This window comes from Sus scrofa, chromosome 2, assembly GCF_054392235.1.
Source record: "Sus scrofa isolate SSC_HxYL_T2T_F1_AM1 chromosome 2, Sscrofa_HxYL_maternal_Yorkshire_Landrace_v2.0, whole genome shotgun sequence".
Taxonomy (NCBI): Eukaryota; Metazoa; Chordata; class Mammalia; order Artiodactyla; family Suidae; genus Sus; species Sus scrofa.
This window is the reverse complement of record NC_139384.1, coordinates 13,020,869-13,036,479: the sequence shown is the minus strand read 5'-3', so window position 1 is coordinate 13,036,479 and position 15,611 is coordinate 13,020,869. Positions and strand designations below refer to the sequence as shown.

General features: G+C 39.9%; 1 protein-coding gene across 1 annotated transcript; it reads left to right on the top strand.

Annotated features, from left to right (window-relative positions):
* Nucleotides 1-9,337: 9,337 nt before the first annotated feature.
* On the top strand, nucleotides 9,338-10,282 carry LOC100512703 (olfactory receptor 9Q2). Its single transcript, XM_003122750.3, has one exon. The coding sequence runs from the start codon at nucleotides 9,338-9,340 to the stop codon at nucleotides 10,280-10,282; it is 945 nt and encodes a 314-aa protein (XP_003122798.2).
* Nucleotides 10,283-15,611: the final 5,329 nt, after the last annotated feature.

The following is a 15,611-nucleotide window of genomic DNA, read 5'->3' as shown; positions in this document are numbered from 1 at the left end:
GTAGTAGTTTGATAGTCCAGTTAGTAAAGCTGACCCTGCTCAAAGTATTCTTCAGACTCCTGTAGTCATTTCTAAGGATTCCTCACACAAATGACGCTCTACATGCTCACACTAACATGTCCATCATTTGCTGTCACCACTGGAACTATGCCCTGTTCGTTTCTTTTCCCCACCTGTTCCAGTACCATTTTGTCACATTTGCCTATGAAACCATCTGGTGATTTATTCATATCATTATTTCCACCGCCCATAGTGGTATCTGCAGGGTCTGTATCATGTTGTCTCTAGATGTTCTTAAAGCTTTTGACCCTGGAGAGGCCAAGCTTTGCTGCATTCCAAGCATGGGTGGGCAGGAGGGAATTCTGGTCTGTACGGGGTCCCTGGGCTCTGCAACAACTCAGCCTGCATCTGAAGCCTCCCAGAATTCACTGGGTCTTGCTCTTCACCTACCCGACTGTAGGTACCTCAATCAAATCCAAAGCACTGGAGGGAACGAGCCCCACCTACTCATCATTTTCTGTTTTTCCTTTGATATCTATTCTTAGAACCCAATCTCCTTTTCTCCTTATCCCTTGGATTCGAAAAACAAACAAATGAACAAAGCCCAAACAAGAACCAAGATCCCAAGAATATGAATGATATAAACCATCATGGGAGGGGATAAAGCGAGTAAAAGTATCTTACAAACATAGGATGATCTCGGACTCAGCCAACCCAAAATGATGCGTCACACCTGCAATTCCAGTAATAGTCTTTTAAATTGAAAGGAGCAGGTAAGTGAAATGTGGAAGATTCAAGGTGAAGGCATCCAAAGAATATTCAGTTTAAGATCATTTATAATAAAACATTTAGATCCTCAAAGACATGATGTTTATCCTAGAAGGCAGGGTGCTTTAAAATATGTATTATAATTTTCATAAGAAATGTTTGATCCCTTTAATGATAGTATGTCTAGTCATTAAAACCCTGGCTGAAAATGTATAGTTGCTCTAAAAGGGGATGTCTAACAAATTGTTCCTGTGTCAATTGTGTTACAGGTGGTGGGAAAAAATTAAGGAAGTAGTTAGAGAGCTTGTATTACCTATAAGAAATTCCCTCTTGACTGAAAAAGACAATATAGGGTCTGTTTGAATAAAAGGAGTACACTGCAGAGTTATTTGCTCTCTTGGAATCTGCCAGAAGGAAGGGAGAACACAATGAAATGAAAAGAACTACTAAGGGAGTAGGTTGCCAGATCTAAGGAGACAGTTTAATGCCTCTTTCTGATTAAATTTGAAGCAGATGAAAACTTTTATTTAAGAAGGAAGGGGTAACTGAAAACACTCTAGGAACCAGTGGTTACAAAGCCCCAACACTTCATTTGAGACTTTATATACCTTTTACCCGTAGAAGGAACTTAGGGGAGTTCTGTCGTGGCTCAGTGGTTAAGGAACCCAATTCACATCCATAAGGATGTGGGTTTGATCCTTGGCCTCGCTCAGTGGGTTAAAGATCTGGTGTTGCCATGGGCTATGGTGTAGGTTGCAGACATGGCTTGGATCTGGCATTGCTGTGGCTGTGGTATAGGCTGGCAGCTGCAGCTCTGATTTGACCCCTAGCCTCGGAAACTTCATATGCCGTGGGTGTGGCCATAAAGAGACCAGAAAAAAAAAAAACAAAAAACAACTTAGGGAAAGTTAAAAAAAATGCTTTCCGGAGTTCGCATCGTGGCGCAGTGGTTAACGAATCCGACTAGGAACCATGAGGTTGCGGGTTCGGTCCCTGCCCTTGCTCAGTGGGTTAACGATCTGTTGCCGTGAGCTGTGGTGTAGGTTGCAGACGCAGCTCGGATCCTGCATTGCTGTGGCTCTGGTGTAGGCTGGCAGCTACAGCTCTGATTAGACCCCTAGCCTGGGAATCTCCATATGCCATGGGAGCGGCCCAAGAAATGGGAAAAAGACAAAAAAAAAAAAAAAAAAAAAAAAAAAAGCTTTCCATTTATGTATGGGAAGGGAAGCAGGGTTAAATTAGGTAACTAAAAAGAACAGGTAATAATAGGGGGGTTACCTTGTAAGTAGTTGTTAGTATTTACTTGTATCGGGCTATATCTTATGTTGTCATCCAAATAAAGCAAACTGTGATTGTTTTTATTATTTTAATTCTGAAATTCCTGTTTTAATAGAAAATATATAGCTGATGAGAGAGCATTCAAAATAGCTTTTGGAAATATATGCTTAGGGAATGCTAGGCTCTTCAGATCAGAAAACACCATCTGCTGGAAGGTTTTGAGTTTGGCTATCATTCCTAAAAGGAGACAGCAAAGGTCTGGAAAGATGAACTTGGAGGGAGTTCCCATTGTGGTGCAGTGGAAACAAAACTGAGTAGTATCCATGAGGAGGCTGGTTTGATCCCTGGCCTTGCTCAGTGGGTTAAGGATCTGGTGTTGCTGTGAGCTGTGATGTAAGTGGCAGATGTGGCTTGGATCCCTCATTGCTGTGGATGTGGTGTAGGCCAGCAGTAGCAGCTGTGGTTGGACCCCTAGCCTGGAAACTTCCATATGCCAAGGGTATGGCCCTAAAAAGACAAAAAAAAAAAAGACAAAAAAAAAAATAATTGCCCTGATCCTTGCCAATCTTGAAAGCAAGATTGTTTCAAGGAGGCAAAGACTATGAAAGCAGGTACAAAGTTTATTGTTAGAAATTCAGTTCACCATACACAAAAATAAACTCCAAATGGATTAAAGACCTAGACATAAGACCAGATACTATAAAACTCTTAGAGGAAAATATAGGCCAAACACTCTCTGACATAAACGACAGCAACATCTTCTCAGATCCACCTCTTAGAGTAATGACAGTAAAAACAAAAATTAACAAATGGAACCTAATTAAACTTAAAAGTTTCTGCACAGCAAAGGAAATCCTAAACAAAATGAAAAGACAACCCACAGAATGGGAGAAAATCTTTGCAACTGAATCAACTGAAAAGGGATTAATCTCTAGAATATATAAACACCTCCTACCGCTCAATACCAAAAATCAAACAACCCCATCAAACAATGGGCAGAAGATCTAAACAGACAATTCTCCAAAGAAGACATACAGATGGCCAAAAAACACATGAAAAGATGTTCAATATCACTCTTCATTAGAGAAATGCAAATCACAACCACTATGAGGTACCACCTTACACCAGCCAGAATGACCATCATCAAAAAGTCACAAACAATAAATGCTAGAGAGGGTGTGGAGAAAAAGGAACCCTATCACACTGTTGGTGGGATTGTAAATTGGTACAACCACTGTGGAAAACTGGATATTCCTCAGAACACTAAAAATAGAACTACCAGTTGGCTCAGCAATCCCACTCCTGGGCAACTGCCCAGAGAAAACCATGACTTGAAGAGACACATGTACTCCAGTGTTCATTGCAGGACTATTTTCAAGAGCCAAGGCATGGAAACAACCTAAATGCCCATTGACAGAGGAGTGGATAAAGAAGAAGTGGTAAATATACACAATGGAATATTACTCAGCCATTAAAAGGAACTAAATAATGGCATTTTTAGCAACATGGATGGACCTAGAAATTATCATGCTAAGTGAAGTCAGTCAGACAATGAGACACTAACATCAAATGCTTTCACTGACATGTGGAATCTGAGAAAAGGACAGACTGAACTTCTTTGCAGAACAGATACTAACTCACAGACTTTGAAAAACTTATGGTTTCCAAAGGAGACAGGTTGCGGGGGGGATGCACTGGGGGGTTGGGATGGAAATGCTATAAAATTGGGATGTGGTGATCATTGTATAACAATAAATGTAATAAATTCATTGAGTAATAAAAAATACGTAAAAAAATAAAAAATAAAGCTTAAAAAAGAAAAAAAAAAGAAACTCAGTACAACATGTGGGAGAGCACACAGAGACATAGTCTATTTAAGAAGAAGCCTCTTGGTTTCGAACGTGATGGAAAATGAAAAAAAAAAAGAGAATGTATGGGTGGCTGGGTCACTGCTGTACAGCAGAAATTGAAGGAACATTGTAAATCAACTATAATAAAACAATTTAAAAAATCTTTTGAATCAAAAAAAAAAAGAAAAAAGGACAGGAGAAAGACAGTAATACACAGCAAAAGAGGAGTGTGGGTGTGGGCACTCTCCTGAATGAGGAGTGCACCAGCGAGGGGATTTAAATCACTTATATAGGACAGTTCTCTTCCAGTCTTTGTTTTCCTTTGGCCAGTTATTTTATTTCTCACACCTGACCAGAGCCAGAGCCCTCCCCAATATGCGTGGGCATTTTTTGGCCAAGATGGATGCCAGAGCTATGATTTGTGGGAAGGTTAGCTTGACTTATTATGGTTTGGCATCTCCTCCCTTTCTGGCCCAGAGGGGTCTTTCTGAACATGTGTAGTTGGGATCTCCCTGACCCTGAGGATGCGAAGTATGTGACCTCTTGGTTTTTGCCCAAGCAGGGCTTACCTGCTCTCTGGCCCTGCCATTATGATTATTTAAAGTGTCCACAGACGACAAATTCCAGTTAATTACCTTGTGCCTGTTGTTATTTCTATCTTGAGTTACAGACAGACAGCTGGTTGTAAATGTCTATCCTGGAGTCTGCCTATCTCTTGCCTCAGTCTAATAGAGACTTAAAGAAGCCAGTCCTGGGATGAGTCAAAAGAAGATGGCTTATCTTAGAATAACGACGGTTTTGCTATTTGGCATTTGGTCAGCTGCTGTGCTTTTATGGAGCTGCACTGCCTTAAGATCATTCTTCCCTAGGAACTCTAGTTCTGCAGAATACTAATCTGCTTTCAATGAAAAAGAGGTTCTGGGATCAGATATTTCTGGGAAATGGTGCATTACAGAAAGCTGACAAAGTTTCTTAAAAATAGGACTATATAGATCCTTTAATCTACTGATGTGCAAAGTGATTTTTCCATGTGGGGGATGCAGTATGCAGTGATTTCTAAACTTATGAGAAGAACAAACCTATTTTCCTCGCTGGAATGTCTACTATGGTAAATGTAAGGGTTTGCAAGTTAGGGGAACACGTTGGTGGTGGTTCTCAGTCTTTGCTGCACACTGTAATCACTCGGGGATTAAAAAACACTGATATTTAGCTCCTACATGCAAACATTCTGGCTTAATTGTTTAGGGGTAATCTTTGGGCTTCAGGGTTTTATTTTATTTATTTTATTTTTTGTCTTTTTAGGGCTGCACTCATGGCATATGGACGTTCCCAGGCTAGGGGTCAAACCAGAGCTGCAGCTGCCTGCTTATGCCACAGCCACAGCAAGGCAGGATCTGAGCCATATATGCAACATACACCACAGCTCACAGCAATGCTGGATGTTCTAACCCTCTGAGAGAGGCCAGGGATCGAACCCACATTCTCACGGACACTTGTGAGTTTCATCACCGCTGAGCCATAAGAACTGCGTGGCTTCAGGATTTTAAAAGCTCCCCAGGAGATTCTAATGGGCAGCAGAGTTGAAAACCACTGCCCTAGGTCCTCTTGCCTTGTGCCTTCTTCCAAACAGGCTTAGTTAGCGGAGCACTGAACTGGTTCAAGTCATTGTTTTTCCACCAAGTAGCTGCACAGCCCTATCCATCTCTAGGTTTTTATTTTTTGTTTTTTTTTTTTTTTAATTAAAAATTTATTAAAGTATAGTTGATTTACGATGTTCTGTCAATTTCTGCTGTACAGCAAAGTGACCCAGTTTTATATACATACATACATATATATATACACATGTATATGTGTATATGTTGATTTACAATGTCCTGTACACACACACACACACACACACATATACACATATACACATTTGCATTCCCTTATGTAGTCACTCCTTAGGTCATTTCATCCAGTCCCATGGATTTAAGTTCTTAAAGCATTTAAATGGGATTCGATTCTTTGCCATGATCTACATGATTCAACCAGGTTGGGTATCTAGCCACCTCCAGGACTATATCCTCCTACCCTCCCCTTCCTCTTCCAAGTCCAATGCCCTCACTGTTCCTTGAGGATGTCAGACATGTTCTCACTTCAGGATCTTTTTTTTCCTTTTTCTTTAATTTTTAAAATGAAAGTATAGTTGATTTACAATGTTGTGCCAATTTCTGCTATACAGCGAAGTGACCTGGTCATACATATTTGTAAGTTCCCTTTCTTATATTATCTTCCAATCATGGTCTATCCTAAGAGACTGGATATAGTTCCCAGTGCTATATACCTCATTGCTTATCCATTCTAAATGTAGTTTGCATCTACTAACTAAAAATTCTCCAACCATCCCGCTCCCTCCTCCTCGTCAACCACAACTCTGTTCTCCATGTCTGCAAGTATCTTTCTGTTTTGCCGATAGGTTCATTTGCGCCATATTTTAGATTCCACATATGTGATATCATATGGTATTTGTCTTTCTCTTTCTGATTTACTTCACTTCGTATGAGAATCCCTAGCTGCATCCATGTTGCTGCAAATAGCATTATTTTGTTCTTTTTTATGGCTGACTAGTATTCCATTTTGTCTATGTACCACGTCTTCTTAATCCATTCATCTGTGGATGGACATTTAGGTTGTTTCCATGTCTTGGCTATTGTGAATAATGCTGCAATGAACACAGGGGTGCATGTATTATTTTGAATGAAAGTTTTGTCTGGATATATGCCCAGGAGTGGGTTTGCTGGATCATAAGATAGTTCTATATTTAGTTTTCTGAGGAAACTTCATACTGTTTTCCATAGTGGTTGTACCAATTTACATTCCCACCAACAGAGTAGGAGAGTTCCCTTTTCTCCACACACTCTCAAGCATTTGTCAATTTCTAGGTTTTTAAATTTATAAGACAAAGAAACATCAAATTTCACTCTCTTAGGTCTCCCGTGAGGAAGGAAGGTGCTGATGGACTCTGGAGAAAATAGTCATCAAGAACGTGCCTTCATTATTTTACTTTATGGAACAGTGCACAGAGGTTCAGGCAGGGCTAGAGAACATTTCCTAAGCCTCTGCCTCTAGGTATAATTTTTGGAGATTGACTAATCCGAATCACCTGGAGTGCCTCAACAATGTAGATACCTGTGCCCTATAGTGGAGAACCTACATCAAAATTCATGGGTGTGGGCCAAGGGTATTCATGTTTTAAATAAATTCCCTGGGTAATTCTTATGCACACCAAAGTTTGAGCATCAGTGTTTTGGAGGAGAGGTGTTTTGGAGCACCGTGAAAAATGTGCTCTGTTTGCCTAGAAGAAGTCTGTTCATGACTTGCTTGTACCAGCCTCTCCAACATCTCATCTCAGGACACTTGCATTTGGACAATTCTTTGTTTCTGCCAAGTAGTGAACTTTCAAAGTCACCAATTGCTGCAGCACATGGCAATGAGGAACAAAACTCATGCTTAGAAAACGGTCTTCTTTTGGGATCAGCTTATAGCTGGCTAGGGTGTCATTGCGCAAAACCCCTGACAAAATTCTCCTATTCTGAGATATAGGAAATCTTCAAAGGAATATATTCATTTTGGTATAAGGCCATCATGAGGCAAGACTAAGAACCAGTCCCATCAGACTCTGGTAGCAAGAGTGGGATGGGGCTTTGGGAGTTTGAAATTAGAGAGAAATCTTCAAAGATATTAGACACATTGTTAGGAAGATAAATTTTCCCTCCCTGGAGACTTACCTCAGGAACCAATTATGGCACATGATGCTGGGGCAGCGAATACAAAAAAACCCACCAGCGAGGTCTAGTGCAAGATTAGAAGCTCAGGGAGAGAGGCTGGTGCCCAAGCCCTGCTATCCTGAGCTGAGTCTAAAAAAAATCTCAGGGAACTCTAATGTCGTGGATGCTTTGTTTTGTCAAGGGTGAGGGGGGCTCCATGAATTGTGACTAAGACATAGTGGTTCTGGAAGCAAATCCACATCAAACAAGTTGCTACGATTATGGGCTCATGCTGCATTCTCGGTTACTTAAGAGGAATGAAGACAAGGTAATTGAAGTTCAGAGGGGAAAATTGTCTTGCCTGGGGTCACACATCTACTGTGAATGAGCTAGAACCTAGATTCCTCTGGATTGGCAGGTTCCTGGCAGAGGAACCATTAATCAAAGGAAGAAGACACTAGTGAAGTGGAATTCAGGTGAGGATGTTTCATGCCCAGTTCATGGCTTCCAAATCTGATTTCTTTTCTTAGTTATTATTTCTAATGGGTCAGCTCAGTATTCGCCTGGCTGCTGGTGCATCAGGTAATCAAATATGGTCAAACCCATCCTTTACAGCCCTATTCTATAGAAACCTTACATGCATTAACCGGGAATCCTACAAAAGTGCTTAGACAACACCAGGCTGCAGAAATATTTCTGCTTTCAAATATGGATGCTGTTTATTATCAAACTTCTGCTTTTATTAGGGATTGTGAGAATAACCAAACAATGTTTAGAGAGATTTGTTAGGTGCTAAAAGGAGCTTGTGTTTGCTCTTCTGTTTCCAAGGTTCATGTGAGTACTTACGAAAACCAAAAAACAAACATAAAAACCTTATAAAAAACAAACATAAAAACCTTAATAAGTCAGCCAACTCTAATTAGGATAACACCTATTTGTTAAACATGCATGTTGTTAGATGGAAATTGAAATATTCCTATAATCAGAGCCAACTGCTGATTGCTAATGGCTTTTTTCTTTGGTTTGTGTTCTTTTGTTCAGAGAATATAAATTACCCTTCCTTAAAACACTCATTTAAAATTTTAAATAGCCACGATATATATGTAGAGTGCTTTTAGTTTTCCAATGCACTTGTGCATCTGTTTTAATCTATGCATTAACCTTATCTCTTAAGCAGGGCAGATATTATGATCCCCTTTTGGCAGAAGAGGAAATTGAGGTTCAGAGAGGTTAAGTGCTTCGTGTAAGATCAAACAGCTAACTGGGGGCAGAGCTGCAAACACAAGAGCTGACTTGTAAGCCAGAGAATCACAGTGCTGTCCATTCTTAGTATAACAGAAGCATTCATCACTTTTTATCTTATATTATAGGGAGCTCTGTATTTGTCCATTTCCACGTTAGGCTGTGAAGTTTGTTGAAGTTGAGGTCTACCTATCAGTCACTCAATTTAAAGCTTTTCTTTTTAAAAATATTTTTAAATTAAAAAAACTTTTTAAAAAAAGGATAGTTGATTTACAATGCTGTGCCAATTGCCGCTGTACAGACAAGTGATCCAGTCATACATTCATTTTCTCTCATTATCTTCCATCAAGTTCTGAAATCTTTTCATTTGAAATGACTGGCACTTCTCTCCTCGGGGATCCCATCCTGGGGTGCTTCTGTCTCCCGCTGCACAGGTAAAGCACTGAATGGATGGCCCAGAGGAATTACACGGCGGTGAGGGAGTTCTTCCTTTCTGTGTTTGCTGAACATCCAGAGTGGGGGCTTCCGCTTTTCCTGGTCTTTTTGGGTTTCTATCTACTCACTCTGTTGGGGAACGCGGGAATGATCTTCCTGACCCGCAAAGACCGCCGGCTCCACACCCCGATGTACTTCTTCCTCAGCCACCTTTCCTTCGTGGACATCTGCTACTCGTCCACCATCGTCCCCCAGATGTTGGCTGTGCTGCTGGAACACGGAGCTGTCATCTCCAAAGCTCGCTGTGCTGCCCAGTTCTTCCTCTTCACCTTCTTCGCTTCCATCGACTGCTACCTCTTGGCCATCATGGCCTATGACCGCTATGTGGCCGTGTGCCAACCCCTGCTTTATGTCACCATTGTGACCGAGAAGGCCCGCTTGGGTTTGGTAGCTGGGGCTTACGTGGCTGGTTTCTCCAGTGCCTTCGTTCGAACGGTCACCGCCTTCACTCTCTCCTTTTGTGGAGACAACGAGATCGACTTTATTTTCTGTGACCTGCCCCCTCTGTTAAAACTCACATGTGGAGACAGCTACACCCAGGAGGTGGTGATTATCGTGTTTGCCCTTTTTGTCATGCCTGCTTGTATACTGGTCATCTTGGTTTCCTATCTGTTTATCATCATGGCAGTCATGCAGATCCGCGCTGCTGGGGGCCGGGCCAAGACCTTCTCCACCTGTGCCTCCCACCTCACTGCTGTGGCCCTCTTCTTCGGGACCCTCATCTTCATGTACCTGCGAGATAACTCGGGCCAGTCCTCAGAGGCAGACCACGTGGTGTCTGTGCTCTACACGGTGGTGACCCCGATGCTGAACCCCCTCATTTACAGCTTGAGGAATAAGGAGGTCAAGGATGCTGTTGTGAAAGTCCTGAGCCAATCAAAGCCTTCTGGAAGGACCTAGATGGACCCAAACACATCATTCCTTAGTTTCTCTATCTTTTCTGGGATTCCTCAAACATCACTGATTGGAAAGACTTTCCCAGACAGCTTTATTAACATTTCACCTCAACTTCCCACCTCCACTTTCTGATTAACTGTATCATGTAATGCTTGTCATCATTTGATGTACCACGTTTTATATATTTGATATTGTCCAATCCTCACAACTCGAAAGTAAACCGCATGAGAGCAAGCATTTTTATCTGTGAGATTCATTTCTGTGTGCCCAGTTCCTAAGCAAAGCCTACATATAAGGCGCTTGATAAATATTTGTTGAATGAATGAAAGAAACTCAGGTTCCATTGTTGACTTTTAAGTTCCAACTTCAGTCCTCAGTTTTCTTATCTGTCAAGTGGGTTTGCCTATTTAACAGGACTATATTTTTGAGGATTCAGGGTGTGAAAGGGCAGGGACCATGTTGGTCTTAGTCTCTAGTACCTGTAAAATGTAGTGCGTTGCCTGGCACAGTTAATGGGTGAAGCAAATAAAAAAGCTATCTACAAATGCCACTGCTGATTGAATCCAAAGAAATGTTCCAAATCCCATTATTTATGTTTTCCTTGTTTCTCCTACAGTTTCTGTAGATTTTGAACAATAATAATAATATTAGTGATGATGATGATGATAGAGGGCACCTAGGATTTATTAGGCAGTTATCACCTTCCAGGAATTGTGATTTTTGCTGCAGGAAGTATCTGATTTGGTACTCATCACAGCAGGGTGAAACATGTTCTATGATTATTCCTGCTTTATAGGTAGAGGAGGCATCTGAGACTTCGAGTTGACTAATTGTTTCAAGGTGAGCAAGCAAGTGGTAGAGTGGGGCTCCAGCCCCACCCACTCCTGAGCTCTTTCTTCCTCGCCATACACACAATCTCCTACTGTGATCTACTGCCCACACTGTATAAGCACTCAACCTGGCATTTAATGTTATCGCACGTTTCTTTTTCCTTTTACTTGGTGAAGAAAAGATAAAAGTCCAATCTGTGGAGGTAGGAGGTCACCAACAACATTTATTCTCATGTGCTAGTACTGTGTAATGTGGCAGCATGTGTCAATGTGTTTGTGTGTGTCTGTGTGTGTGTGTGTGTGTGTGCATATAGTTGTGGTGAGAAAAATCGATGAAATAGATGGCAGCTTCTGAACTCTAGGAACTTTCATTTTAAGGATATATAACAAAATTTCTAGAAAAGAGTTAGGTGGACATGTTTAGGAAAAGATAGCTGGAAAAAAATTGCATTGGTGGCCAAGGGATTTGGATTCACACCTTAGCCTTAGTTTGGGTTTTTGCACAAATCTCTTAAACACTGAAGAACTGGGGGGAAGCACCTCCACAGAGTGTGCCTAGGAGGCCATTTTTTGAATATTAACTGCCACGCAGTGTTCCCCTGACACGTTTCTGTAGTAGGTGATGAGACATTTGTTTTATAGAAAGAGCTCAGAATTTGGTATCAAAGTGTCCAGTCTGTCACTTTTTAGGTTATTATGGTTTCAGATTAGTTAGGGCCTATCAGCCTGCTTTCTCAACTGTGAAATAATACTTATTGAGCATTTACTCGGGGACAGGTTCTATATGTATCTCATTTGTTCTCACAATAACATGGCACATGTGGAGGACGGGAGGGTGCATGTGAAGCTCTATAAGCATAAACATTAGTTTATAAATCGTGTTATGATGGTGATTGTCCCAGGCTCTGCAGCGTCGTGAGCATCAGTGGGTAGAGGGTCCCACAGCTGATCAGTGGGCATCTTCACTTCAGAACTGTCTGGAGTGGTCTCTCCAGGGCCAAGATTAGCTGTGGATCCAGACATCTCCAGAAGTAAAGAGTTCACTAGTTCACCTTTAAACATAACTCTCAAACTAGCGTACACTTAAATGCACACTTAAACTAAAGCTAGGCCCTACACTAAAAGCTTTATATGAATCATCTATTTTAGTCCTCCTGACAACTTTAATGGAAAGTAATTATTATCAACCTCATTTAGCAAAAGGAAGAAATAAGACCCAACATGATTATGTAAATTGCCCAAGCTCTGCAGCAAGAAAGTGGCAGACCAGGGATGCTCTGATCTCAGGTCACCAAAGTATTCACTCTTGTTTTTTTTTTTTTGTCTTTTTGCCTTTTCTGGGGACGCTCCCTCAGCATATGGAGGTTCCCAGGCTAGGGGTCGAATCAGAGCTGTGGCCACTGGCCTACGCCACAGCCACAGCAACGCGGGATCCGAACCATGTCTGTGACCTACACCACAGCTCACGGCAACGCCGGATCCCCAACGCACTGAGCAAGGCCAGGGATCAAACCCGAAACCTCATGGTTCCTAGTCGGATTCATTAACCACTGAGCCACGACGGGAACTCCAAAAGTATTTACTCTTAAATGATGTCCATCTTTCTGTGTTTTACCATCTCTTTCTCCCAGGCCCCAGTATTTTTTGCAATTTGCTTCAGAGGCATCTGGATTTCAATTGCATTCTTGCTCTCAGTATTTGGTAGGTCTGGGCTGGGCTGGGTGCATGGCATGGCCTGACACATATATACATTCATGGATTCACACTTGCCTTCTTGTAGGTCAATGAGGAGGACATGGGGAGAATTTTCTGCTCCCTCAGAAAAAGCAGGATGGGCTCAGATAAACTTATTGCCTTTTGAAGCCCTTCCAGAACACCTCTGGAGTGAAAGCTTCCTCCAATAAGTAGTTCATCAGTACAAGGTCACCAAACTTGTCTTCATGTCTTCTTTTTCAATCTTCAGTGATTGCCTAAGAATTCAATATTCATTTCCAAACACCTATCATTGTTATTTCTTACCATTTAATTGCATTTAAAATATTTTATTACTTTGTTCAATTCATCATTATCTTCACCATCACTATTAATCAATCTATCTATCTATCAATTAATCATAGCCATCTGTCTATATCCATCATCTGTATCTATCTATTTATCTATATATCATCACATAAGATATTACTCAAAGGATGTATCTTAAATCCCTTCTGGTTTGCTAACATCTTTTTTAAAAGCTTCATTGAGGTGTAATTGGCATGCAAGGTGTATAAATTGGTAATTATCTAGGGGTAGTATTGTTAGATCATGTGGTAGGAATATGATTAACTTTTTAAGAAACCATCAAACTATTTTCCAAAGTGCTTGTATCACTTAACGTTTCCACCAACAACCCATGAGATTTTCAGATCCTCTACATCCTCGCCAGCACTTGGTTTGGCCATTTTTTTCTTTAATGTTAGCATTCTAATGGGTATATAGTGATAACTCATTGTGATCTTAGTTTTCAAGTCTCTGATAAGCGATGATATTGATGTTCAATTTTTTAATGTGGTCAATGACCATTAGTAAATCTGAAATATCTGTCAAAATCTTTTGCCCATTTTTAAGAGTATTTTTTGTTTTCTTATGATCAGATTTCGAGACTCTTTATATTTCTTGATGCAAGCTCTTTATCAGATATATGATTTGTGAATATTTTCTCCCATTTTCTACATTGTTAGTTTTGTTATTCTTAACAGTGTCCTTCAGAGAATAAACACTTTTAATTTCGATGAAGTCCTATTTATCAGTTTTTCCATTTACAGATTGTGCTTTGGTATCATATCAAAGAAATCTTTGCTTATTTCACGGTCACAAAGATTTTCTCCTCAGTCTTCTAGAATTATATAGTCTTAGGTTTTACATTTGTGTCTACAATCTATTTTGAGTTGGGTTTTATATATGAAACAATGTATGGGTCAAAGTAGATATTTTGCATATGGACATGAAGGTGTTCCAGCATCATTTGTTGAAAAGACTCTTTTCTTCACTGAGTGGTCTCTGTGTCTTTGTTGAGAATCAGGTGTCTCTATATGCGTGGGTCTATTTCTGGGCTTTTTTCTGTTCCAATGATCTATTAGTCTATTTTTACTGCAATACTACACTGCCTGGAATACTAATAAGTCTAGAAATCAGCAGTGTTAATTGTTCAACTTCATCCATTTTCTTTTAAACAATGAAAATTATTATGAAAATACGACTATTATTTTAGTCCCTTCGAATTTCCATATGATTTTAAAAACCGGTTTATTAATTTCTACAAAAAGTTCCATTGCAATTTTGATTGAGATTGCATTGAATCTCACTGATCAATTTGGGGACAATTAATATATTACCAATATTGATTCTTCTGACCCATAAGATTGATGTATCTCTTATTTAATTTAGATTTTTAATTTCTGTATTTTATACTTTTCAGTGTATAAACTTTTCAAATCTTTGGTCAGGCTTATCCTTAAGTATTCCATTATTTTTGATGCCACTGTAATGGTATTGATTTTTAAATTTCCATTTCCAATTGCCCCTTACTTATTTCTAGAAATACAATTGCTTTTTAATATTCATGTTGAATCTTGCAGCCTTGCTAAACTCACTAGTTCTACTAGCTTTTCTGAGATTCCACAAAATATTATTCTTACATAATCAGTGTGCCTGCAAATAAAAATAGCTTTATTTCTTCTTTTCTAATTCGAGTGACTTTATTTCTTTTTTCTTGCTTTACTTCACTGGCTAGAACTTCCAAAACAATTTTTTTTTTAAATTCCAAATTTGCTACCATTGGTTCTCCTTGGGCACTGCTTTCTGAGCCTGTGGCATTTTATTTCATCTTTATTATCATGTTTATTTATTTATTCCAGTTTTATTGATATAACTATTATATAAGCATAAGCTTGAGGTGTATAAAATCATGACTTGCTATAGGTACATGTTGGTGAAATGATCACCTCCATAAATTTAGTTAACATCCATCACCTCACATAGTTACAAGTTTTTTTCCTTGTGATGAGAATTTTAGGATTCTCTCTTTTAGCATCTTTCAAATGCACAGTACAGTATTGTTAACAGTAGTCATCGTGCTGTATATTACACCCCCAGAACTTATTTATCTTACAACTAAGTTTGTGCCTTTTTGACACCTCTACTGTGCTCCCCCACCTCTTACTCCCCACCCACACTTCCCTTATCCTCCAGCCCTTGCCTCTGGCAACTACAAATCTCTTATTTCTATGAGACTATTTTTTTTTTAAAGATTCCACATATAAGTGAAATCATATAGTATTTGTCTCTTTCTGACCTATTTCATATCCAATACAATATCGAACAGAAGTGATGAGAGTGAAAGCCCCTGTCCTGTTCTTGATCTTTGGAGAAACTTTTGAAGAGTTTCTTTCTCCATTAATTATGTAGACTTTTCACAGATGTCCTTTATCAAGTTAAGGGAGTGTTTTGTGAGACTTAGTTTG

Excerpts from the sequence above, each read along its gene's own strand:
- LOC100512703 (XM_003122750.3), top strand. The coding sequence starts at position 9,338 with ATGGCCCAGAGGAATTACACGGCGGTGAGGGAGTTCTTCCTTTCTGTG.